Here is a 25,042-nt window from a genome sequence, read left to right on the forward strand (position 1 = left end):
TGGTGGTACGTGCCTGTAGTCCCAGCTACTTGGGAGGCTGAGGTGGGAGAATCGCTTGAACCCAGGAGGCAGAGGTTGCAGTGAGCCGAGATTGCACCACTGCACTCCAGCCTGGGTGACAGGGTGAGTCTCCACCTCAAAAAAAAAAAAAATTACATTTCTATACTTTATAACATTGTTGTTGTTGTTCTGACACAGCATCTCTCTCTGTGGCTCAGGCTTGAGTGCGGTGGTGCAATCTTAGCTCACTGCAACCTCTGCCTCCCAGGCTCAAGTGATTCTCCCACCTAAGCCTCTTCAGTAGCTGGGACTGCAGGTGCACATCACCATGCCTGGCTAATTGTTTGTATTTTTTTGTAAAAACAGGGTCTTACCATGTTGCCCAGGCTGGTCTCAAAGTCCTGGGTGTAAGCAATCCTCCTGCTTCGGCCTCCCGAAGTGCTGGGATTCCAGGTGTGAGCCACCTTACCTAGCCTGTAACGTTGTTTTCAATGGTATTTTCCATCAAACAAATATACTACAATTGATTTGCTTAATTCCATTTAACACAGAAGTTGAAGGGCTTTTGTTTGTTTTTTACTATATAGACAGGGTGCCACTGTGTTGCCCAGGCTGGTCTCAAACTCCTGGCCTCAAGTGATCCTCCTGCCTTGGCCTCCCAAAGTGCTGGGATTACAGGCTTGAAACACCACATCCTGCCAGAAGTTGAAGTTTTTAAGACAGTTAGAGGAAATCGATTAAAAAGAAGGAAAACAATCTGGGCTCAGAATTCATCCAGAAAGATGAATATGAGTCACAGTAAGGAGCCTAGCTGTGGCAGTGATTGAAGAATGAAAAGTGTAAAGAGGGCCAGGCGTGGTGGCTCACACCTGTAATCCCAGCACTTTGGGAGGCCGAGGTGGGCAGATCACCTGAGGTTAGGAGTTTGAGACTAGCATGGCCAACATGGTGAAACCCCATCTCTACTAAAAATACAAAAATTAGCTGGGTGTGGTGGCACATGCCTGTAATCCCAGCTACTCTGGAGGCTGAGGCAGGAGAATCACTTGAGCCCAGGAGGCAGAGGCTGCAGTGAGCTGAGATCGTGCCACTCATTACACTTCAGCCTGGGCAACAGAGCAGGACTCCGACTCAAAAAAAAAAGCATAAAGGCAAGGGAAATACGATAGTCTTCAAATAATACTGATAGTTATGGAGAAAATTGACTCTTCACTGTCTCAGGAAAGTGAGGAAAATTCTGGCTTCCATGGAAGAGGCCATAGGGGATGTCAGTTTTCTACTATAATGAAAAGCTGGAGACAAGAAATTTGGACTATGATATGGGTAAAGAGGTGTTTTCTCCTAGGTATAAGAAGGGGTCCCGGGGGGTGGGGAAAAAGGAGTCCCAAAGTAGATGAGAAAGTAAGAAAATACATCCCTTCATGTGTGCAGAAATGCACATTGAGTGATTTGTGAAATACTGTGGTTTATATGTCAAAAACATAAACTCTAGAACCAGGCTGCAGATTTTAAATCCTAACTCTCCATTAGCATATAAACTTAAGCAAGTTTATTAATTCCATTATGAGTAAAATAAGGGGTGATAATATACCTGCCTCATACAGTCACTGTGAGGATCACCAAGGTTAATAGACGTAAAGCAGTTAGCAGTGTCTGGTACACAGTAAGACCCAATACACATGAGTAGAATAAACACACTCGTTGGGAGAAGAGGGAGCAGCAAGGGAAGTGACAGCAATGCTCTTATAGCAGGAGTTAATGTGAAGAGACGAACTATAGATATGGAGGACTGATGCAGGAATTGATCAGTACAAGCGTATGGTTCACCGAAGTGCATATACAGAAGTACTCCCCGCCTCACCTCAGCATCCCATGTAAAATCATTGATGGACATATAGAATCATAAAGGATTTTATTTTCTATAGCCTGGGTAGAGAAGCAGGCAGACACAGCATGGAACTAAGCAATAAATTCAAAAGAAATTTAGGGAAGCTTAAAAATTAAGCCCTCAGAACCCAAACCTAATTTCCTTTCTAAATGCCCTAAGAACTATGGGATTCTGTCTCGTTTTTTGACTCGCTGGCCCACTCGTCCTCAGCTAGGAGCAATAGCCCCCAACACCCTCCCTACACCCACAGACATTTGGAAATGGCATAGGGGCATTTTTTTATTGTCGAAATCTCTTCTGGGTATTCAGTAGGCTGGCACCAGGAATGCTGAATGCCAGCTAGTCCCACATAATGAGGAATTGTCTGCAGAAATGCCAGTAGCACTCATTGAGAAACACTGTGGTGTGAAATTCATGTTTTGTAGGTTTGTCAAGCCAGTATTTTCTTAAGTTCAGTGCCAAAAAGCAAGCTGTATGCTAAGGATTGTGTATGAATAGACAGGAAGAGACTTCTTTGTCCCACAGGACATTTTCAGAAAATTCTTACTTTTGTTTGGAGTATCAGAAATTGCTTACAGGGCAGGGCCTTAGCTCATACCTGTAATCTCAGCACTTTGGGAGTCTTGAGGCGGGAGGATCACTTGAGCCCATGGGTTCGAGACCAGCCTGGGCAAAATTCAGAGGCCCTGCCTCTACAGAAAAAAAAAAAAAAAAGATAGCCAGGCGTGGTAGCTGGCACCTGTAGTAGTCCCAGCTATTTGGGAGGCTGAGCTGGGAGGATTGCTTGAGCCCAGGAGGTTGAAACTGCAGTGAGCTGTGATCACACCACTGCACCCCAGCCTGGGTGACAGCAAGATCCTGTTTAAAAAAGAAATTGCAGCCAGGCGCAGTGGCTCACACCTGTAATCCCAGCACTTTGAGAGGCCGAGGTGGGTAGATCACCTGAGGTCAGGAGTTTGAGACCAGCCTGGCCAACATGGCGAAACCCCGTTTCTACTAAAAATACAAAAATTAGCCAGGCGTGCTGGTGCACACCTGTAGTCTCAGCTACTCGGGAGGCTGAGGCAAGAGAATCATTTGATCCCGGGAGGTGGAGGTTGCAGTGAGCCGAGATCGCACCATCGCACTGTAGCCTGCGTGACAAGAGCAAAACTCTGTCTCAAAAAACTAAAAAAGAAAAAAGAAATTTCTTACAGATTAACTTGCCTAAATTTAAAGGCAAAGAGTCATCTAGGATATTTCCTTGAGCACAGAAAGCCATTTGAACTGTTCTTTGTGTAGGATGTAGAGGATCACTAATGTAGATGCCTTCTCCATCTTTATCTTCTTCTTTTAGCTAAGCCCAGATGGTAGGGTGTATGTAAGTTTTAGTTGTGTCTACTCTGATCTGTTAAGTCCAAATTTGAGAGGATTTTTAAATGACTCTAGAATACAGTCTCATAGGCCAGGCGCAGTGGCTCACACCTGTAATCCCAGCACTTTGGGAGGCCAAGATGGGAGGATCACTTGAGGCCAGGAGTTCGAGACCAGCCTGATCAACATAGTGAGACCCCATTTCTATTTAAAAAAAAAAAAAAAAAAGCATGAGCACACAATTGCCACCTAGTATGTTAATCATTTTTATGTCTGTGTTCATCTCAGGAGAGAAACCCTTTATCTGTGAAATCTGTGGCAAAAGCTTCACCAGCCGCCCCAACATGAAGAGACACCGCAGAACTCACACAGGCGAGAAGCCCTATCCATGTGATGTGTGTGGCCAGCGGTTCCGCTTCTCGAACATGCTTAAGGCCCACAAGGAGAAGTGCTTTCGGGTGACCAGCCCCGTGAATGTGCCACCTGCTGTCCAGATCCCACTTACAACTTCCCCAGCCACCCCAGTTCCTTCTGTGGTGAACACACCCACAACCCCAACCCCTCCAATCAATATGAATCCTGTAAGCACTCTTCCCCCTCGGCCCATCCCCCACCCCTTTTCACACCTGCACATCCACCCACACCCTCACCACCCACACCACCTTCCCATCCCTCCAGTCCCTCACCTCCCCCCACCTCCAGCTCTCTTTAAGAGTGAGCCTTTAAATCATAGAGGCCAGAGTGAGGACAACTTTCTGCGGCACCTGGCAGAGAAGAACAGTTCAGCACAGCATCATTAACATCCGTCTCCTTAGTGTGTTCTCCAGGAGACACGTCCCCATGTGTGAGCGTGCACAGAGGGAGTCGGTGAGCATTTCCTTAGTTCTCAGACTCTCCTCCGCCTCTACCAAGAGCTTCGCCAGTGTCACTGAATCAACAGATCCAAGGGAATGAACAAGAAGACTACCTTGAGCTCACAGAGGGACTGTCATCTAAACCAGGGGAACCACTGAACTAAAGCCCAATTTGCTTGCATTTTCTGATGACTTTTATAAGTTTCAAATACTCAGACTTGTGGAATTTTATAATTTCATATCAGCTGATGAGGTATGCTTGCTTTTATATCCCGGACTTCTCCTCAAAGAGGGGATAGGCCTGGTTTCCTTTGTACTAATCGGGAAGGCTGTGAGATTAATCCAGAGCATTAATTGTATCACTGTGTATGGTAAGGAATTCTTTTCAGCTTTTGGTGCCAGCTACAGAGTTGAGCTGGCCATGTTTCACAGTATATCAAGCATTATAGAGAAAGACAGAAATTTTCTTCTTTGTGTAGCTCTCCTAACGCACTCTTTATTTTACTACAGAAATTATTTTAGAGTTTTTGTATAGACTTCTTTGGTAGTCTGTTTCTAAAATGAAATGTATTTCAATAAGCAGTGTAATTTTTTCAGTGTAGCTGAACCTATGTTGTAAAATAGAAAAAAAATTTTATAATCATCAAAATGTGATTCTTAAAAGATGCATATAACTTCTATAATTCAAAGCTATTCTTACATCCGTACAACTCAAAAGGTGCTTCAGAGACTAGATGTATCTGAGAGGGTCTCCAGACCAGGTTACTGCAAAAATGAGGTTTTGCTTTCAGGATTTGGCATAAATACTTGGTAGTTTTGACATCTCTGCTTAACACTCAGAGAGGCTCCCTAATGTGCTCCTGTCCTCCATGTTCTGCTTGGCTTTGTTAGTGCATTACATGAAATGATTTGCAGGGGATGGGGCCTTTTCCAGGGAAGTCACCTAAAGCTTGCATATTTTGAAAATTTGAATAAGGCTGTTTGCTGACAGGAGGAGGAAGTAGTGGAGATCATTTCATCTCAGTCACGTCTGTTTCTCACTTCCCTTAGGAATTGTGTTCATGTTTAGCTTTTATGGGATGACAAATTGAAATCTCTTATTTTGAGGTTGCTTTATTTTCCTAGAATTGTTGTAAGAAGCTAAAATAGTAAACTTAAAATCACAAACATGATGTTGCTGATAGTGGCTGAGAAATTCAGATGAGAAGACAAATTGGTTATGAATTTTGAAATATCTATTACATGTAAAATGTGGATACAACCTTGAGCTATTTTAACACAGTTTAAATATAGTGAGGGAAAACTCCTAAGTTTTACTGCCCTGTCCTCTGCAAATTATGTAATACCAGCATTCTTAGGTGATAAAGAGAGCAGCACCTCTAGTACCTTTAGGCAGATTAGTTTTTCAAGTTTGGGGAACTTCAAAAGAACATAATCAACCAGGAGCTTATTATAGGAAAGGCTGAACAGAAGGGCTAGTGTATTGATTACACTTAACTGATCATATTTATCCAGACTCAGTATAGCTTAAAATTTTGTATTTCTTTATCTCAGAGAACTGAGTTCCCAGGCTAAATCACTTACCTCCCACCCCCTCTCCAATTTTTTTTTTTTAAGAGACAAGGTCTTGCTATGTTGCCCAGGCTAGAGTGCAGTGGCTCTTCACAGGTGCAGTTATAGCACACTACAGCCTCCAACTCTTGGGCTCAAGCAACCCTGCCTCAGCTAACCAAGTAGCTGGGACTACAGGCGCATGCTACCATGCCCAGTCCATTTTTTAATCTTGAAGTTTCTTCATTTTTCTTTCTTCGGGTTCTTAAAATCTTTGCCTGAATCAGAACGCTGGCTTTTATTTATTTATTTTATTTTTAATATTAAATGTGCAGATATGCTTTGAGCACTTTTCTAACTAATGAGCTCTGTGGTAGGAAAAAATGAACTCTTTCAATTGAGATTAAGTCCATATTTTTCAAACATCACGTTCTCTATTGGCTTTTTGGTTTAGTGTTTCTAAATTTTCTCCTTCTGATTTTGCCTGTCTTATAAATGAGCATAGGAAAATTTTGGAATGAGGCAGAAAAGTATCTCAAGACATACTTCCTGGTTTTGGATGTAAGTTTTAAAGAATGATATTTTTAATATTTGTACACATTCTTTGAGCACCCAGGTACCCAAGCCAATAAGGAAAGTTAATTCCTTGCATATGACTGTTATATCTTTAGTGGTTGTCCTCCCCCTCCCTCCAGTCTCCTTGGCATTCCATGACAAGTTCGTCAACCTACACTTTTATATAGACATACCATTATTTCATGGTCAAGCCTGTAGTATTAAAATGATTTTTTTAAAAGATGTAAACTGTGCTCAGTTAATTGGTTATATTTTGTTCTGTTTTTTTTTTTTTTTTTTTTTTTTTGAGGCAGAGTCTTGCTCTGTTGCCTGGGCTGGAGTGCAGTGGTGCAATCTTGGCTCACTGCAACCCCCGCCTCCCGGGTTCAAGTGATTTTCCTGCCTCAGCCTCCCATGTAGCTGGGATTACAGGCATGTGCCACCACTCCCGGCTAAGTTTTGTATTTTTGGTAGAGACGGGGTTTCACCATATTGGCCAGGCTGGTCTCAAACTCCTGACCTTGTGATCCGCCCACCTCAGCCTCCCAAAGTGCTGGGATTACAGGCGTGAGCCACCGCGCCCAACCGCCTTATTTTGTTCTGAATAAATTTACAGTATTGGGCAGCAATTCTGAATTCTAGACTTGAGACCACAGAATCAACCATTTCATGAGGTTGTACTATAATCATACACTGGAATATTCAGGTAGTCATCTTTGATTTTTCATTCAAGTAAATATAGCCATAAGAAAATATCTGCTATACAGGAAAACCAGTATTAAGCAAATACCACCATCCTTAACAGAAGCAAAAAATATATATATATATTATTTTTTAAAATTAGCATTGTCATACAGTACAATTCTTAGTGAAGTGTATTGTGGAACAATTTAGAAACTTCCTTTTTTTCCCCTAGATTAAGGATACTTTCCTTGACTTGAGATTTGTGGTCTTCAGGAAAACTGCTCAGAATATAATGACTCCTCATCAGTATCATATTGCATATGAATAATGAAATGCATTAAGAATATTCACAACATTAATGCTTCTGAATATAAGAACTGCAGGATTAAGCCTTAAACATATATGTGCAACACGTTTAACATGCTTAAGACTCAAACTCAGGGTTGAAAATTTGGTTGGGGTCCTCTTTGTAAGATAAAAGTTGCATTATGTGGTATGTTCTCTTCCATATATGCTACAGCACCCCATGAATTCTTCAAAACTTTTTACCTACTTGTTATCTGTTTATGAAAAAAAGAATTATGGAGAAGTTTGAGTTCTCAGCCCTTATCTGTACATGTCTGTTAAAGACAACAAAGGCTGCATTTAAGCATTATATAGACAACAAATTGAGGCTGTCTCTCATTACTTAGTTTTACTGTCTTCAAAGGCTTGTATCATTGCTAGGGTTAAAACTTATTTGAGGATGAGTTGGCATTGTATTTTTTTTATGTGTGGGTTGGTTTGTTTGTATTTGTTTCGTTTTTATTTTTCTATTTTCTCTCATAGATTTATCAGTAAAATATAAACTCTTCCTTAGCCTTAATAAAGGCTGCTGCTTTCTCAAATTGAGTCAGGTAGGCTCATTCTGAGTTAGATTTTTAAATTTGAATGAAGAAAAGACAACAATTTAAAGGCATGTGGCTTCATTTCCACATATATTTGTGACTGGATTCTTACTTTTAGCAAGAGGGGAGATCGCCACAAACAAAACTTTAGTTCAGAGAAGCCTGTGCAAATCAGTTACCTGTATTTTCATAGTCTACCATTTACATTAACTGTTCTAGATTAATGACTAAGCATGGACATTACCATAATTATACCATTTTTTTAAAACCACATTTGTTCAAAGTATCCTTTTCTAGTGGTTAGAACTTTCCCTATAATTTGATTGTCCCTCATATACTAACCGAAAGCAGAATGCTCTGATGAGATGTTTATAAACTATGAATTTTTTTAATTCTTGAAATTTTTTTCAGTTTTTATGTTTGTTGAATAGATATGTATGTTTAGTTTCATTATTATTTCACTGGAAGTTTTAAATTTTGAGAAGATGAAGCAGAGATAGAAATCCATTGCAGATATATGTATATTTACCCCATCTTGCAGATTTCGGTTAGTAAAACACAGAATGATAGGTTGGTTTTAATGTTTAAAAAAAAAAAAAAACTAAAAAACTAAAGTTAGAGAAACCTTTCTGTTTGAGCTACTGTATCGAAAAGACAACTTTTATTGCATTGCTGGTCCACATGATAAATATTTCAATGCTGTTCTAAACTGTATGAGAAGTACTTAATGAAAAAAGGGATACATTACATTTAAGAATTGTATCAGCTAATTACTGCTTTTAAAAATTCAACTCATTTGCAATTCTTCAGACTATAAAATTGAGCAAGTAAAGTTTGGGTTTTAATTTTCCTTTGCCTGAACCAAGATAGGAAATTTCTTAGCAGTTTTTATTTTTTTTATTTTTATTTTTTTAGGAATGAAAGGTCATAAGCCATTAGAAATAGTGGCATTATTATGCAATAACAACACCCTAGCTAACCTGCTTTTGTCATCGGTAGCATTTAGAATAAAGAATGATGACCTTCCAACCCTGGACACTACCTCGATAAAACAAACCAGAGATCCTCTCTACACTTTCTATGGAAGCCATAAAAGTTGCCATCAATATATCCACTTTCATAGTTCTATACTTTTATACTTTCTAGACTTTTTTATAGACTTTATGATCAGATCTTTTTGTCTTAGAGGATAGGTTTTGCAAGATTCAAAGGAAAATCAAACTCCTTCGTTGTTCCAGCTTTGAAGCTTTTGCTTCAGTAAATTTGTTTAAAGAACCAGATCACATACCATTTATCAAATTCTTTATTTAAGTCAGAATACTTTGCAGACATGCATATTTGGAAAACAAACTCTTTCTTGTTCACTAGATAGAATCTGTATTGTTGTAAGAAACTACTTATAAGGTGGCTTTCTTTCTGCTTTGTTACTCTATGTATTACTCAATAATATATGTATGGTCACAGGTTCCTGGAGTTGTTTTATTTCTTTATGACAGACGCATGAGTATGCACCTCTCTCTAATCCTCTGATGTCACTGCAGCTTCAGTCTCTCTCACTCTGTTTTTGAGTGCCTTCAAAATGCCAGCATCCTGGAACATTCTTTTCCTGATCTAAATCCTACCTCTGACTATTTCATTATCCATGAATATTGGAATTCACCCATATTCCAGTGGGCTTAACTCTACAAACTAGCTAAAACCTTGGACAAGAATTTTGACCGTATTTCTGTTTTGTTCCTCCATGTCATTTTTAGGTTACATTTTTAACTTTTATTTATATCTTATTTCTTCACATATTACAACTCTCTGTTGAAAGATTTTATCCTTATTTGACTCTTCACTTTCTTTACTTTCACCAGAAATTTGACGTTCCTTTAAAATTAAAGGTCATTGAATGTCTTTTGAACACCTTTTTCTCAACTGAAGTCTTCCTGAATGCCTCCCCTTTCTGAAGAAAGGATCCTGAGTGCTGCTGTTGCTCTGCCCTGTTCCCATGTGCCCACTCTCTTCCGTACACATTTTGCAAGACTATACTCTTTATTTTAGTCAAATTAATTTAAAATTGCCCTCTGGGTTTCTGCTCTCTCATGGCCCTGTCCCTCAAAAACTTGTTTACTTTTTCTAGCTGTTTTCATCTAATTCGTTTAAAACGTATGGTGGATCCATAATATATGAAGGATGTAATGAAAAGGAGGTTGCAGTGTTTTATGTAATATGATCGAGCACCTCCGTGATGAAACATTTAGCAATTGGCTAGTCCTTCACAGCCAGAGTGGAAGTTTGTGCTGTGTACAGGTCTTTTTACTCCCTTCCAGTTCTCCTCCAAAACTGGAGAAAAAGAAAAAAAAGACCTCTTTCAAATGAGGAGATTTGATTGCATTTTTTTAGGTGAATGAAAACTTGGAGTTGAGCATTTGGGCCTTAGTCAGCATTTTTCCTTTCTGACTTAAAATCTCATGTCCTTTTCCTTAAAGTTAATAGTACTCAGGTTTTTAAGACTAATAACCACACAAGGTGGGTATCTAAGAAGGCAGCTGTTAATACATTCTCTATCTTTCCCGTCTGGCAACAGACACTATATTGTTGGTGAGATAGTGCAAAATTGTGAGAATTGGTTATGTTTGATGATGAATAAATTCAAGATTTTTGAAGGCTTCACTGCTATTTGGGATGGGAAGGTGAGTTTACAAAATGAAAAAGGTAGCTTTTTATGTTACAGAAATCAGTAACGGGTTTCTTGTGTTAATTACCTTTCACTTCATTCGCCGTGATGTTTCTTCCTCATTATTGATCTAGAAGTTTGCCTCTTGGATAGTAACTAGCAACTTAGTATCTACTTTAAAATTTGTGGCTTTTCTCTTCAGAGTCCCAGGCCATAAAACAACGGAGAGCTGTACTTGCTTGTCACTTGGAGGAACCACATCCTTGAGATAGCCTCCTGTCTTGTATGTCTTCAGTAGGAAACTTCTGACACACGCATCCAAGGGAGTTCCTGCCCCTGAGAAGTGTTCCCATAGCTTTCCAGTCGCAGGGTACTTTCACACTACGTCAGCTTCTCTGGTGAGATCAGGGATGTTACATATTACTTGAAAATTATTTCATAGGAAGTGAGGATGGGGCAAGAAAGGAGATAGAAGCTGAATTTTGCTTAACTTCAGAAGGAGATCTGATACTTGCCTTGGCTAGTTCTGATCAACTAAAGAGCCTGTGTCTGTACTGGATGTGCCAAAGAATCAAGTTGTTTCTGGAATATCCAGCTCCTCTGAATGAACACAGCTTCCTCCCTACCTGTCTTTTACGGGTGAAAAGGGACCGTCTGATGAGCATGATAGACATCCTGTACAGGACTCAAGACTGTTTCATTGCATTTGAAAGTTGGTGGGAAGTATTTTATTCTGCTAGAACTCCTAACCCTCCTAGAAATATCTTTTCATGCTCTATTAATTCAATTCATTAGGTTAAAAAGAAACAGTGTGACATAATTTTGGTGTTTACTTCTTAAGTTGTCTCCCCAAGGGCATATATGTAGCCTCTGAAAATGGGATGATTTCTTCTCAATCTTCTGTAAATTGGAATATGCATTTTATTCGTTTCTTGACATGGGCTGTGTGACTGTTTTCCATCAGCAGTTCTGGCTTTGTCCACAAGGGAGCAATAAAGTACTTAAGTTTATTCTCAACCTTCTAAAGAAAGATCCCACTTTTAAATCTCTTCTGGAATAGCCTCTTGGCTCAAAGCTTATTAATATATTTTGATTATTTAAGAAATTTTCCCTTATTACAAAGTCCAGTCGTTCATCCCTCATGATGCCAAGCAATGATTGATGTGTGGGTCTGGAGTCCTTGTGGGTCAGGCATCTTAATTAATTAGACTTTTTACATATTGATGATCCCCAGATTGAAAGCCAGGACCTTCCCATGGGGGTGCCTTTGTGTGCTGAAGGCAGAGCAGGCAGGCTTCTCCATTCCTATCTCCTCCGCAGGCCACCACCATCACATCTATGGGAGGAACAAGAGCACTGGGGGAACTCTGGAATATGAGTAAGGAAATGCTTCTCACCTTCTCTGCTCCAAAGAGATATCTGTTACATCAGGGAACAAGTCCTCTAGGTCAGGCACTTCCTCCTGACCAGTGCAACGGGCACTCCAGGTTAGAAACTGTGTGTGCTCCCTCTCTGTCAGTTACTTGTCTAAGGGCTCCTATCCGTGATCATCAGCTCTCTGGCCTAGAGTTCTGTTTGTGCTTATTGCAGCAGCATCTTCACAACAAACAGGTCAGTAATCAACCTGGGAAGGGAAAAGACCGGACAGTAAATATTACCCCCTGTAGAGCCGGGAGGCATTTACACCTGGAATGGCCTTCTTAACTGATTTCTGCCTGGCCCCCTCACCCCCAGCCAAGTCTGAACCTGAGCAATACCAGGCACAGAGAGGTGTCTACTTGTAACTCCAACACTTGACAAAAAACAAAACTGAAGCTGTGATTGGTTTAGGCAGCAAGTGGCCAGGTGCAACTTGTTTGTTTTTATTTTTGTTTTCCCCAACAGTACTGAGATCACTTGCACTTTTCCTCATTTCTTAAGAAAATCCAGTTTGCTTGCCATGACTTGTTTAGCATTAGGTTTACAAAGCTTGTTGTTGAATGTTGAATATTTGTCCAAAGGAGTTTGACAAAATAGAAGCTGCTTGGTCCCTGTTCTGCCTGCTAGGTCATAAGGATGAAGGCCATGTGGCTGGGGTACTTATGTCAAGTCCAGAATGGGGCAGTGTCCCTCTCCTACCTCTCTGCGGAGACGCAATTGAAGGTCAAGTAGACTCAGTGTAGGGCAGGCAGCTGTCATGCTGCAAAGAAGTTTAGAGGAGGCTTTGGGTTGGGGAGGTGACAGGTAGGTAGGACAGGATCTCTTAAGATGGGAAGGATACTGGGGAGAGGAGGGCTGCTTGTCCCCAGGGAACTGCAGTGAGGTGGAACTGAGCTCCGCTCCTGAATCTCCAAAGGAGCCCATGCTGCCCGGCTTCCCTGAGTCATTTTTTCCAGCATCCTGTCAGATCCCTCAATGTACTGATTTCCCCCTTGTGTTAACTATACCAATATTATTTTTTTAGCAATTGAAATGCACTTTTTTATTTCAACTCAATCATGATTTTAAGTATAAAAAATTTATAGATTGTTAAAACTACTTTTTTGTGTATTTTTAACCACTCAATGTAGCATTGTATATTTTATTCTTGTGAGACTCTGGTACAGGTGTGCCGCCTAATGATTTTTCTGAGATGCTGGGCCTTTGGATGTGTACGGTAACCAACTTAATGCTAATGTTCAAAGTAAAAAAAAAAAAAAAAAAAAAAAAAAGCAGCCATATCCCCTGTGTGTCTTTCTTCATTTCTTCCTTACCCTCAGGTGACAACATTTTGAGGTCCCCCTGGCTAACAAATTGCCCTTTTTGAGAAAAATGAACCATCCTGCCGTCCTCTTCTGCTGTTATTTGTTGTTTCTAGTGATGGTAATAGGCTGACCTACCTCAAACCCTGCCTGATCTCTTCATGAATAACATGTTTTCAAGGCTGTTAACCAAAGGCAGAGTGATTAGTTCTCTCTTTGCAGCGCTGTTTGGTTTCAGTAACACTAGTTTGCTCAGCCGAGCAATAATCTGAAAGTATCCTTGAGAACAGTGTTTGGAAAAAGGATCAGGATTGGGTTCTGAACCATTTTGAAGAAAAATCAACACAGATGGAAACAGCTTACAAAGTACAGTCAGTGAAAAGCAATAATTATAAAATATGGTACTTGGGATGAGGCATCTTTCCCTACCTCTGCCCTCTTCATTCAGTCATTCATTTATTCCACAAATGTTTATTAGATGCCTGATACGTGCCGGACATTGATCTGGCCACTGGAGATTCAGCAATGAGAAAGACAGGCTCTACTCTCACAGACCCTGCTTTCTAGTGGAGAAACCCTGACAATAAACAAATGATGATCTTATATAATGTCAGGTGGTGTGGGCCCTTGTACTGTGAAGCTTGCCCTCAGAGCTGTGACTGTAGTCAGCTGGAAGATCAACTAGCTTCTGTCATAATAAGCTTTCCCAGCCCATAAGCCACCTGATTTTGTTCCTTCTAAGGATTCCAGTGAGGGAGTTGGGTGTATAGGAAGGAAATCTTATTGTTCACGTTTCCCTTTGAAACCTCTTAGAATGGAATAAAACTGCCCAAATCATAGAATTACTGTTCTTTATCATCTTGTATCTTTAACTAGATGTAGATGTTAACACAGTTTCTTCATAGATACAGGGTAGGTAATCACTCCCACCTGAGTATGTACTAAATAAGTGCTTTCAAACTTTCACCATGACCCCATAGCAAGAAATATTTTTACCAGTACTTTGCTACTCAATACATATATACATGAGTTTATATAAGTGAATAAAAGGTTCAAGAAAAATATATGTGCTGCACTTTGATATTTTCTATTTTTCTTTTTTCTTTTTTTTTTTTTTTGAGATGGAGTCTTGCTCTGTTGCCCAAGCTGGAGGGCAGTGGTGTGATCTCAGCTCACTGCAACCTCTGCCTCCCGGGTTCAAGCGATTCTTCCGCCTCAGCCTCCCGAGTAGCTGGGACTATAGGTGCACGCCATCATGCCCAGCTAATTTTTGTATTTTTAGTAGAGATGGGGTTTCACCATGTTGGCCAGGATGTTCTCGATCTCCACCTTGTGATCCGCCTGCCTTGGCCTCCCAAAGTGCTGGAATTACAGGCATGAGACACCGCGCCCAGCCTCTGCCTTTATTTTCCTTTCTTGAAACATGCCTGCCAAGTAAAAAGCTCAGGCTAGACCAGAGCGATGAGAGCTGTATCGAGACAAGAGTTCCCAGCTGTGCCTGCCCAGCTCCAGATGTGGGTGAGGACATCTTGGACCCACCAGCTCAGCTGACCCACAAGTAAATGCATGCTTAAGAGTCCAGGCGGGGCCGGGTGCGGTGGCTCACACCTGTAATCCCAATACTTTGGTAGGTTGAAATGGGTGGATCACTTGAGGTCAGGAGTTCAAGACCAGCCTGGGCAACATGGCGAAACCCCATCTCTACTAAAAATACAAAATTAGCCAGGCCTGGTGGTGGGCGCCTGTAATCCCACTACTCAGGAGACTGGGGTAGGAGAATCACTTGAACCCAGGAGCCGAGATTGCACCACTGCCCTCCAGCCTGGGCAACAGAACGAGACTCCATTTCAAAAAAAAAAAAGTTCAGGTGAGACCAGCAGAATAACCTCCCAGCCAACCCATAAGATCATGAGATATAAACTATTATTATAGTATTATTATAAATCACTAAGATTTGGGGTGGTTTGTTACACAGCAATAGATAACTTGAAACAGCCCCCAGATTTAGGTCTAAGTTACTGAAAGCTTATTTATATCTTTGTACAAGTTCCTTGTGCAAGAAGCTTGACTTTTTTGGCCATAACTGAGTACAGGTTGAGCATCCCTAATCCAAAATTTAAAATGCTCCAAAATCCAAAACTTTTTTTTTTTGGAGACAGAGTTTCGCTCTTGTTGCCCAGGCTGGAGTGCAATGGTGCGATCTTGGCTCACCGCAACCTCTGCCTCCCAGGTTCAAGCGATTCTCCTGCCTCAGCCTCCTGAGCCACCGCACCCGGTCGACTTTTTTTGTTTGTTTGAGACCGAATCCCACTCTGTCGCCCAGGCTAGAGTGCAGTGGTGCAATCTTGGCTCACTGCAACCTCTGCCTCCCGGGTGCAAGCAATTCTCCTGCCTCAGCCTCCCGGGTAGCTGGGATTACAGGCACACACCACCACCCCGGCTAATTTTTTTTTTTTTATTTTTAGTAGAGATCGGGTTTTGCCATGTTGGCCAGGCTGGTCTTGAACTCCTGACCTCAGGTGATCCACCCACCTCGGCCTCCCAAAGTGAGGTTGGGATTACAGATGTGAGCCACCCTGCCAGGCCAACTCAGTGACTTCAAACAAATACAATATGGCAGAAATGATGTGATGTCACTTCCAAGATTAAGTTATACAAACAGACTTGGTGTGGTCTCTTGCTCTCCATTCACCAGCTGCCATGTCACGACGATACTTAGGCAGCCTACGGAAGTCGTGCCATGGATCGCAAGCCTGCCAGCACCCAGTGAGTGGGCTTGCAGTGGGTCTTCTGAGGCCTGCCGACAGTCACATGAGTGAGCTTGGAAGTGGTTCCCTCCAGCCACAGCAGAGTCTTGAGGTGCTTCTAAGCCAGTAGCTTGATGACTGTCTCCTGAGAGCCCCTGAGCCAGACACCCAGCCTCAGATTCTTGACCAGCGGAAACTACGAGGTTACAAATATTTGTTGTTTTAAGCCGCTAAGTTCAGGGGGTAATTTGATATGCAGCAATAGACAATTAATACAAAGTACAAATATTAACTATTGGGAGATGCAGAAAATAATAATGGCAGTGGATGGGGCAGGGGGGCCACCCAGGTCCCCTCCCTTCAGGGACTGAGGCACTCATCCTCCCGGCTGTTTGTGCCAATAGCTGTCAGCTGTGTCCCTCTCCTGGAATTGAGGAAAGCCACCTCTCCTCCCCCGGGCAGTTCACATACAATGGCTGGTTGATGAAGAGGCCATTTCCTGGAGCTGAGGAAAGCCACCTCCCCTCCCCCGGGCAGTTCACATACAATGGCTGGTTGATGAAGAGGCATAAAGACCCTTATCTGTGCCTTGGGTGGGACAATTCCAAAGAGCCACCCTCTCCCAAACTCCATGAGATCACCTGAGGCCCTTGTGACTGCATGACAGCTCACCTCTGCACCCCACATGGCCTCTTGTCCAATCCTGCTTCCTTCAGTCCTCAGGTTTTGGTTCTCAGTCGTCGCGTCGGTTCCTGGGGAACCTGATCTAATACAGTTAGCACCAGGAGTGGTGTGGGGAAGCCAACTCTAAAAAGGAGTTTGGGGGCTAGGTGCGGTGGCTCACGCCTGTAATCCCAGCACTTTGGGAGGCCGAGGCGGGTGGATCACCTGAGGTCAGGAGTTCAAGACTACCACATGGTGAAACCCTATCTCTACTAAAAATACAAAAATTAGCCAGGGGTAGTGGCACACACCAGTAATCCCAGCTACTTGGGAGGCTGAGGCAGGAGAATCGCTTGAACCCAGGAGATGGAGGTTGCAATGAGCCGAAATCACGGCACTGCACTCCAGCCTGGGTGACAGAGCTAGACTCCATCTCAAAAATAAAATAAAATAATAAAATAGGGTTTTGGACCTGGATCACTTGCCAGCCATCACTAGTGGCAGGTGGAACTGATATCCCGAGTATGCTGAAGTGGTGGAATTGTTCAAACTTTCACTAGTGGTGAACCTATGGAAGGGAATGCATGGTGGTGCGTGCAGTATCATACTTTTCTTTTAGAGACAGTCTCACTTTGTTGCCCATGCTGGACTGAAACTCCTGGCCTCAAATGATCCTCCCACTTCAGTCTCCCAAAGTGCTGGGTTTGCAGGCATGAGCCACCATGCCCGGTTATCATAGGCTTTTGAGAGGTTGGAGGGAGTACTGATTCTACAGATGGTGAACACTTCAGATTCCAAAGAATCTGAAGGCTTTTGGTGAACACCACTGATGCATTCAAGAAAGCTAATGAAAGGTTACAGGCGTTTAGCCACCAATTGAGGTCATGTGTGAAAATCAGAAGGCCTTGTGCTGTTTAAAGCCACCACACTTGTGGTATCTGTTATGCAGCACTAGAAAACTAAGAGAGATGTGGCTACCCAGAAGTGGGATGCTATAACAAATATCTAAAAATGTGGGAATGACTTTGGAATTGCGCAGTGAGTGAAGGCTGGAAGAATTTTGAGGAACTTGATAGAAAAAGCCTAGATTTCCTTAAACAGACCTTTCTTAGAAATATGGATACTGGCTGGGCATGGGGGCTCATGCCTGTAATCCCAGCACTTTGGGAGGCTGAAGCGGGTGGATCACCTGAGATCAGGAGCTCAAGACTAACTAGCCTGGGCAAAATGGTGAAACCCCGTCTCTACTAAAAATACAAAAATTAGCTGGGCGTGGTGCACACCAGTAATCCCAGCTACTTGGGAGGCTGAGGTAGGAGAATCGCTTGAACCCAGGAGGCAGAGGTTGCAGTGAGCCGCGATCACGCCACTGCACTCCAGCCTGGGCGACAGAGCGTCTCAAAAAAAAAAAAAAGAAATATGGATGCTAAAGACGTTGCTGGTCAGAAGAAAGGAGAATCCTAAAGTCTAAAGAATGTATAGAAATTCTAAATATCTTAGATAAAGGTTCAGTCTCCACGAACAGACCATTAGTAGAAACCTGACTTGACACTGACAGTGGGAGCTCAGGAGGAAGTGAGGAGCATATTATTGGAGGCTGGGGATGGGAGATTCTTATCATGTAGTGGCAGAAAGCTTAGTGGAATTGTGTCTAGCAGTTCTATGGAAAAACAACTTGTAATCAATGAATGTACATATTTAGCCAACGACATTTTTCTAGGCAAAGCCTACTTTCTTTTTGCTGCTCATTGTAAAATGCAAGAGGATAGAAATAAATTGAAGAGGCTGGGCATGGTGGCTCACGCCTGTAATCCCAGCACTTTGGGAGGCAGAGGCGGGCGGATCACTTGAGGTCAGGAGTTTGAGACCAGCCTGGCCAACATGGAGAAACCCCGTCTTCACTAAAAAATGCAAAAATTAGCTGGGTGTGGTGACGCACACCTGTAGTCCCAGCTACTTGGGAAGCTGAGCAAGAGAACTGCTTGAACCCGGGAGGCAGAGGTTGCAGTGAGCCAAGATCACGCCATTCTACTCAAGCCTGGGCAACAGAGTGAAACTCCATCTCTCAATAAATAAATAAATAAAGGAATAAATGAAAGAAGAACTGTTAAAGGAACCAGGGATGGACACCGTGGCTCACACCTGTAATCCCAGCACTTTGGGAGGCTCAGGAGGAAGGATTGCTTGAGTTGAGGAGTTTGAGACCAGCCTGGACAACATAGTGAGACCCTGTTCCTACAAAAAATGAAAAATAAAATTAGCCAGATGTGGTGGCCATGCACCTGTAGTCCCAGCTACTTGGGAGGCTGAGGTGGGAGGATCGCTTGAGCCCAGGAGGTCAAGGCTATGAAAAGCTGTGATTGCACCACTGCACTCTAGCTTGGACAACAAAGCAAGACTCTGTCTCAAAAAAAAAAAAAAAAAGAAAAGAAAAAAGGAATCAGGACTTGATAATTTGGAAAATTCTCAGCCCATCCAGGTTGCGAAAGAGGCTAAAATTCAGAAGTGCCTGCCCAAAACTAACATAGAAAAAAGGCCAAGTATGGGACTACACAAACTTTTGCTGACATCTCAGAAAGATCAAAATGTCAATCATGAGCAATTAAAGGTTGTGTTAGTTTCCTAAGCCTGCTATAATTCAGTACCTCAAACTGAGTGGCTTAAACAACAAAAATGTATTGTCTCTGGCTGGGAACGGTAGCTCATGCCTGTAATCCCAGCACTTTGGGAGGCCGAGGTGGGCAGATCACTTGAGTCCAGGAGTTCAAGACCAGCCTGACCAACATGGTGAAACCCCGTCTCTACTAAAAATACAAAAAAATTAGCCAGGTGTGGTGGTGGATACCTATAATCCGAGCTACTTGGGAGGCTGAGGCCCGAGAATCAGTTGAACCCGGGAGGCAGATGTTGTAGTGAGCCAAGATTGAGCCACCGCACTCCAGCCTGGGTGACAGAATGAGACTGTCTCAAAAAAAAAAAAAAATACTGTCTCACAATTCTAAAGGCAACAAATACAAGATCAAGGTGTCTGCAGGGTTGGTTCTTGTTGGAGTCGGACAATCTGTCCCATGCCTCTTCCCTAGATTCTGGGGTTTGGTTTGCTGGCAATCTTTGGTGTTCCTAGGCTTGTGGAAGCATCATCCTTGACCTTCACTTTCACGTGGCGTTCTCCCTGTGTGCATGTCTGTGTCCAAATCTCCCCTTTTTATAAGAGCACCAGTCATATTGCATTAGGGGCCCACCTGAGTCCAGGTTGACCCCATCTTAACTAATTACCTCTGCAACTACCCCATTTCCAAATAAGGTTACATTCCAAGGTGGGATGTGGGTGGTTAGGATTTAAACTTAGGAATTGGAGGAGGGGGTGGGCAGGACACAATTCAACCTATACTACGGCTGTCTTCATAGATCTCACTTAAACCAGGGTGTCTCTAGGAAGCTTACAAGGTATTATCCCTTAGCCTTCTCAGCAGAAGCCGAATATCAAGAAGGGACTATTTTAGAAAAATCCATGGAAGAGCATTTGTCTGGTGGAGTGAATCCCTACGAAATCTATGCAAAGCCCACAAGGTTCTAGAGAAGTTTATACCAGCAGAAACACTGTGAGCTTGGACTGAGAGGGACAGAGTACAAAATAAAAAAAATTCTAGGCCGGGCGCAGTGGCTCACGCCTGTAATCCCAGCACTTTGGGAGGCCGAGGTAGGTGGATCACCTGAGGTTGGGAGTTCGAGACCAGCCTGACCAACACAGAGAAACCCCGTCTCTATTAAAAATACAAAATTAGGCTGAGCGCAGTGGCTCACGCCTATAATCCCAGCACTTTGGGAGGCCAAAGAGGGCGAATCACTAGGTCAGGAGTTTGAGACCAGCCTGGCCAACATGGTGAAGCCCCATCTCTACTAAAAATACAAAAATTAGCTGGACGTGGTGGCACGCATCTGTAGTCCCAGCTACTCAGGAGGCTGAGGCAGGAGAATCACTTGAACCCGGGAGGCAGAGGCTACAGTGAGCCGAGATCGTGCCACTGCATTCCAGCCTGGGTGACAGAGCGAGACTCTGTCAAAAAATAAAAAATAAAAAATTAGCCGAGCATGATGGCATATGCCTGTAATCCCAGCTACTTGGGAGGCTGAGGCAGGAGAATCACTTGAACCCAGGAGGCGGAGGTTGTGGTGAGCCATTGCACTCCAGCCTGGGCAACAAGAGTGAAACTCTGTCTCAAAAAAAAAAAAAAAAAAGTCTTTTGAGTCCCCAAAATTTTAGTGGCAGAAAGCAGATTGATAAAACTTAGCTGCAGGCCGGGCGCGGTAGTTCACGCCTGTAATCCCAGAACGTTGGGAGGCCGAGGCAGATGGATCATGAGGTCAGGAGTTCGAGACCAGCAGCCTGGCCAACATAGTGAAAACTTGTCTCTACCCAAAATACAAAAAATTAGCGAGGTATGGTGGCAGATGCCTATAGTCCCAGCTACTTGGGAGGCTGAGTTAGAAGAATTGCCTGAACCGGGAGGCGGAGGTTGCGGTGAGCCGAGATTGCGCCACTGCACTCTAGCCTGAGCGACAAGAGTGAAACTCTGTCTCAAAAAAAAAAAAAAAAAAAAAAACTTAGTGGCAAACATGTGCTATGTTTCATGAAAAAGTAAAGATGACTCAGGAGTTGGACCCAAGAGCACAGAGGATAGAGTCAAGGGCCGTGAAGGATTATTTCCAGGCCTTGAAACCTAATGGAGTTTGCTCAACTGGATTTAAAAATTGCTTTGGACCAGTGATCTTTCCCCCTTATTGGACCAGAATATAACTATTATCCTTTGCCTGTCCACTATTGTAAGTTGGGAGTGTTGGGGGCATACAACTTGGGTTTTTTGTGTTTGTTTTTGAGACAGGGTCTCACTCTGTCACCCAAGCTGGAGTGCAGTGACGTGATCACAGCTCACCGCAGCCTCGACCTCCTGGGCTCAAGCAATCCTCCTGCCTTATTTTTTTAATAAGGAGACAAGGTCTCACTGTGTTGCCCAGGCTGGTCTCGAACTCCTGGCCTCAAATGATCCTCCGACCTTGGCCTCCCAAAGTGCTGGGATTACAGGCATGAGCCACTGTGCCCAGCCACAACTTCTCTTTTTTTTTTTTTTCCTTTCCTTCCTTCTTTCTTCTTCTCCTTCTTCTTCTTCTTTCTTTATTTATTTTTTTTAGAGGCGGGGTCTTGCTGTGTTGCCCAGGCTGCTGGTCTTGAACCTCCTGGCCTCAAGTGGTCCTCCCACCTCGGCCTCTCATCGTACCCAGCTTCAATTTGTTTAATTTCCTAGGTCCATAGATGGTGAGGAACTGTGTCCAGGAGCTATACTTAGTGGATCATACGCAGCGAATTCATCTGTACCTGATGTAGATGATATAATTTTGGGCTTTTGAGCTGATGATATTTAGATAACATTTGAGACTCTGAATTTATGTCGTAGTAGGATGAGACCTTTGGGATGCTTCAGAGGAGGTAAATGTATTTTGCAATGGGGGCAAAGAGGATGTGAATCTTTGGGAGCCAGAAGGCAGACTGTAGTAGGCAAAGTTCTAAAAACAAGCCCCCCTTGGGCCGGGCACTATGGCTCATCCTTGTAATCCAAGCTCTTTGGGAGGCCAGGGCAGGAGGATCGCTTGAGCCCAGGAGTTTGAGACCAGCCTTGGGCAACAGAGTGAGACCTTGTCTCTACAAAAACAAAACAAAACAAAACAAATCTAGCCAGCCATGGTGGCCCTTGTCTGTGGTCCCAGTTACTTAGGAGGCTGAGGTGGGAGGTTCACTTGAGCCTGGGAGATGATGACTGCAGTGAGCTGTGATCACACTGCTGCACTCCAGCCTGGGTGACAAAGTAAAACCTCCATCTCAAAAAAAAAAAAAAAAAGAAGAAAAAAGAAAAGAAAATAAATAAAAATAGCACCCCCCTACAAAGATTCCATACCCTGAACCCTGGAATCTGTTAATGTGATGAGATATTACTCCTGTGATTATGCCATGTTATATGATGTCATATGGCACAGTTGACCTGATACTCTGAGCAGAAGCCAGTCAAGCATGGGCCGGGTGCAGTGGCGCATACTTGTCATCTCAGCACTTTGGGAGGTTGAGGCAGGTGGATTACTTGAGGTCATTTCAAGACCAGCCTGGCCAACATGGTAAAACCTTGTCTCTACTAAAAATACAAAAATTAGCCAGGCGTGGTGGTGGGCACCTGTAGTCCCAGCTACTCAGGAGGCTGAGGCACAATAATCACTTGAACCCAGGAGGCGGAGCTTGCAGTGAGCTGAGATCGTGCCACTGCACTCCAGCCTGGGCAACAGAGTGAGACTCCATCTCAAAAAAACAAACAAACATAAGCCAGTCAAGCATGTCCAGGTTCCTGACCCACAGAATTGTATGATAATAAACAGATGTTGTTTTAAGCCACTGTTTGTGGTAATTTGTTACACAGCAATAGAAAACTAACACAGCTCCCTTGGCAGCCAATGAGGAGAAACTCAACTCCTGTAGCCAAAAGGCAGAAAGCTGAGGATCATGCCCAGGACGTAATTATAAGAAGAGCAGAACTCCATAAAAAGTTGAATTCTCGGCCGGGCTCGGTGGCTCATGCCTGTAATCCCAGCACTTTGGGAGACCGAGGTGGGCGGATCACGAGGTCAAGAGATCGAGACCATCCTGGCCAACGTGGTGAAACCCCATCTCTACAAAAAAAAATACAAAAATAAGTTGGGCATGGTGGTGCACTCCTGTAGTCCCAGCTACTTGGGAGGCTGAGGCAGGAGAATCGCTTGATCTTGGGAGGTGGAGGTTGCAGGGAGCCAAGATCGTGCCACTGCACTCCAGCCTGGTGACAAAGCGAGACTAAGTCTCAATAAAAAAAAAAAAGAAAAAGAGAAAAAAGAAAAAGAAAAGTTATTTTGTCATCCACTGCAAGCCTACTATGACGAGGTGAAGGTCCTGGTTGGGACGGGGTGGGATCCTGAGATTTGGGATGGAGACATCTGGGTCCATGAAATCCCAGATCTCCCTGAATTCTCTGGGACTGCAGACATGGTCCACTCCTCTCTGTAAGAGGCTAATGTTCCCTTCTTGCTTGAAGACAGAGGCTTGTGCCTTGTAGTAATGCACACTTCTCTGGATGTACCCCCTCATCACTTTTCCTTGCCACTAGGCCAATTGCTACAGTCAAGTCACAACATACCCTAGCTATGTAAGTGCTGCCCTCACTAAAGCAAAAGGACTATGCCAGTTGTCATTTTTTTTTTGCCACTTCACTGCAAATAAATCCTTCATTGCCTTCTCTATGAAAATGGATCAGAGCCCCTCAAGTATTTCTCCTCTGCCAGTTGGCACTATGTCAAGCTTTGTCATTAGAGGCTGCTGGAGAAACTTTGCAGGAGGAAAGTGTTTTCCTCTCTAGTGCAAGTGTGCTATTCTCGGCAGCCTCCTATGGCTCCTCTAGCTCCCAGCTCCTGCAGTGTGAGCAGCTTCTCCACTGCCCAGCTCTACTGCATGCAAACAGCAGCCCCCAGCAGCTAGCAGCCACCCCCAGCATTCCCCTGAGGAGTTGCTTAGGGAGCACTTCTGATAACACACCTGTGTGTGCACGATTTCCCCAGGCACCCTAGAGGTCAGATTGCCAGTGAGTTCGGCAGGCAGATTGGCTTTAGTCCCACAGTGATGTTTTTGACATCCAAGGAGCCATGACCCTTTCCTGCCAACAAGATTGGGATCTCAGCCCTGGGATGGCCCCTTCCTTGGGTGCTCTATCTCAACATTAGGGGTAGTGACTGTTCCTTATGTCTGCTATTCCTGTACTCTTGAAAGTTTCCTTTTTACTAGCTAATCCTTCATTACTCCAGTTCCCTGGTATACTTAATTAGTCTATGTATCAAACTTTCTCCCTGTTCAAATTACTAGGTGTTTTTTTTGTCTTCTGATTGGACTGTGACTCATTCAGGCTCTGTATCCTGAAGAAGTTGCAGGACCTAGCCAACATGTACTCACAGCAGCTGGGGCAGTATTACAGGACTTGACGGGGGTGAGAAGGGCATTGTGTAAGGTTGGAGAAGTGAAAGTTTATTGATTGGAGGCCGGACGTGGTGGCTCATGCCTGTAATCCCAGCGCTTTGGGGAGGCCGAGGTGTGCGGATCACCTGAGGTCGGGAGCTTGAGACCAGCCTGACCAACATGGAGAAACCCCACCTCCGCTAAAAATACAAAAATAGCCGGACATGGTGGCGCATGCCTGTAATCCCAGCTACACAGGAGGTTGAAGCAGGAGAATCACTTGAACCCGGGAGGCAGAGGTTACGATGAGCCGAGATCGCACCATTGCACTCCAGCCTGGGCAACAAAAAGCGAAACTTCATCTCAAAAAAAAAAAAAAAAAAAATTATTGATTGGAGCATCTTGAGAGCATCCTGATAATGGACTCTAGCAAAGCTCCCAGGAAATGGTACTAATAT

The 25,042-nt window shown here is 43.5% G+C and overlaps 2 protein-coding genes across 12 annotated transcripts in view; one reads left to right on the top strand and one right to left on the bottom strand.

Moving 5' to 3' along the window:
- Window positions 1-13,124, top strand: part of ZNF652 (zinc finger protein 652) — a 74,935-nt gene extending 61,811 nt beyond the window's left edge. For 5 of the 7 annotated variants that reach the window (XM_024234965.3, XM_024234964.3, XM_054546604.2 and 2 more), the window contains one exon: window positions 3,530-13,124. In XM_024234965.3, coding sequence (XP_024090733.1) covers window positions 3,530-4,041 — 512 coding nt within the window. In that variant the 3' untranslated portion in view covers window positions 4,042-13,124. The remainder of the gene's footprint in view (window positions 1-3,529) is intronic. The other 2 variants (XM_054546603.2, XM_054546605.2) reach the window with 2 other exon arrangements.
- Window positions 13,125-15,617: 2,493 nt separating this feature from the next.
- The window catches only part of LOC129054964 (uncharacterized), a 38,651-nt gene continuing 29,226 nt past the window's right edge, over window positions 15,618-25,042 (bottom strand). For 3 of the 5 annotated variants that reach the window (XR_008519634.2, XR_010137981.1, XM_054546608.2), the window contains 2 exons: window positions 16,574-16,667; window positions 15,618-16,097 (listed from right to left, as the gene is read on the bottom strand). Coding sequence is in view for 2 of the 5 variants with exons in the window: in XM_054546608.2 (XP_054402583.1) it covers window positions 16,020-16,097; window positions 16,574-16,667 (172 nt within the window). In the remaining 3 variants the exon portion in view is untranslated. Of the gene's footprint in view, window positions 16,098-16,238; window positions 16,668-25,042 lie in introns of those variants that run through there. The other 2 variants (XR_008519633.2, XM_054546607.1) reach the window with 2 other exon arrangements.

Source organism: Pongo abelii, chromosome 19 (assembly GCF_028885655.2).
Source record: "Pongo abelii isolate AG06213 chromosome 19, NHGRI_mPonAbe1-v2.0_pri, whole genome shotgun sequence".
NCBI lineage: Eukaryota > Metazoa > Chordata > Mammalia > Primates > Hominidae > Pongo > Pongo abelii.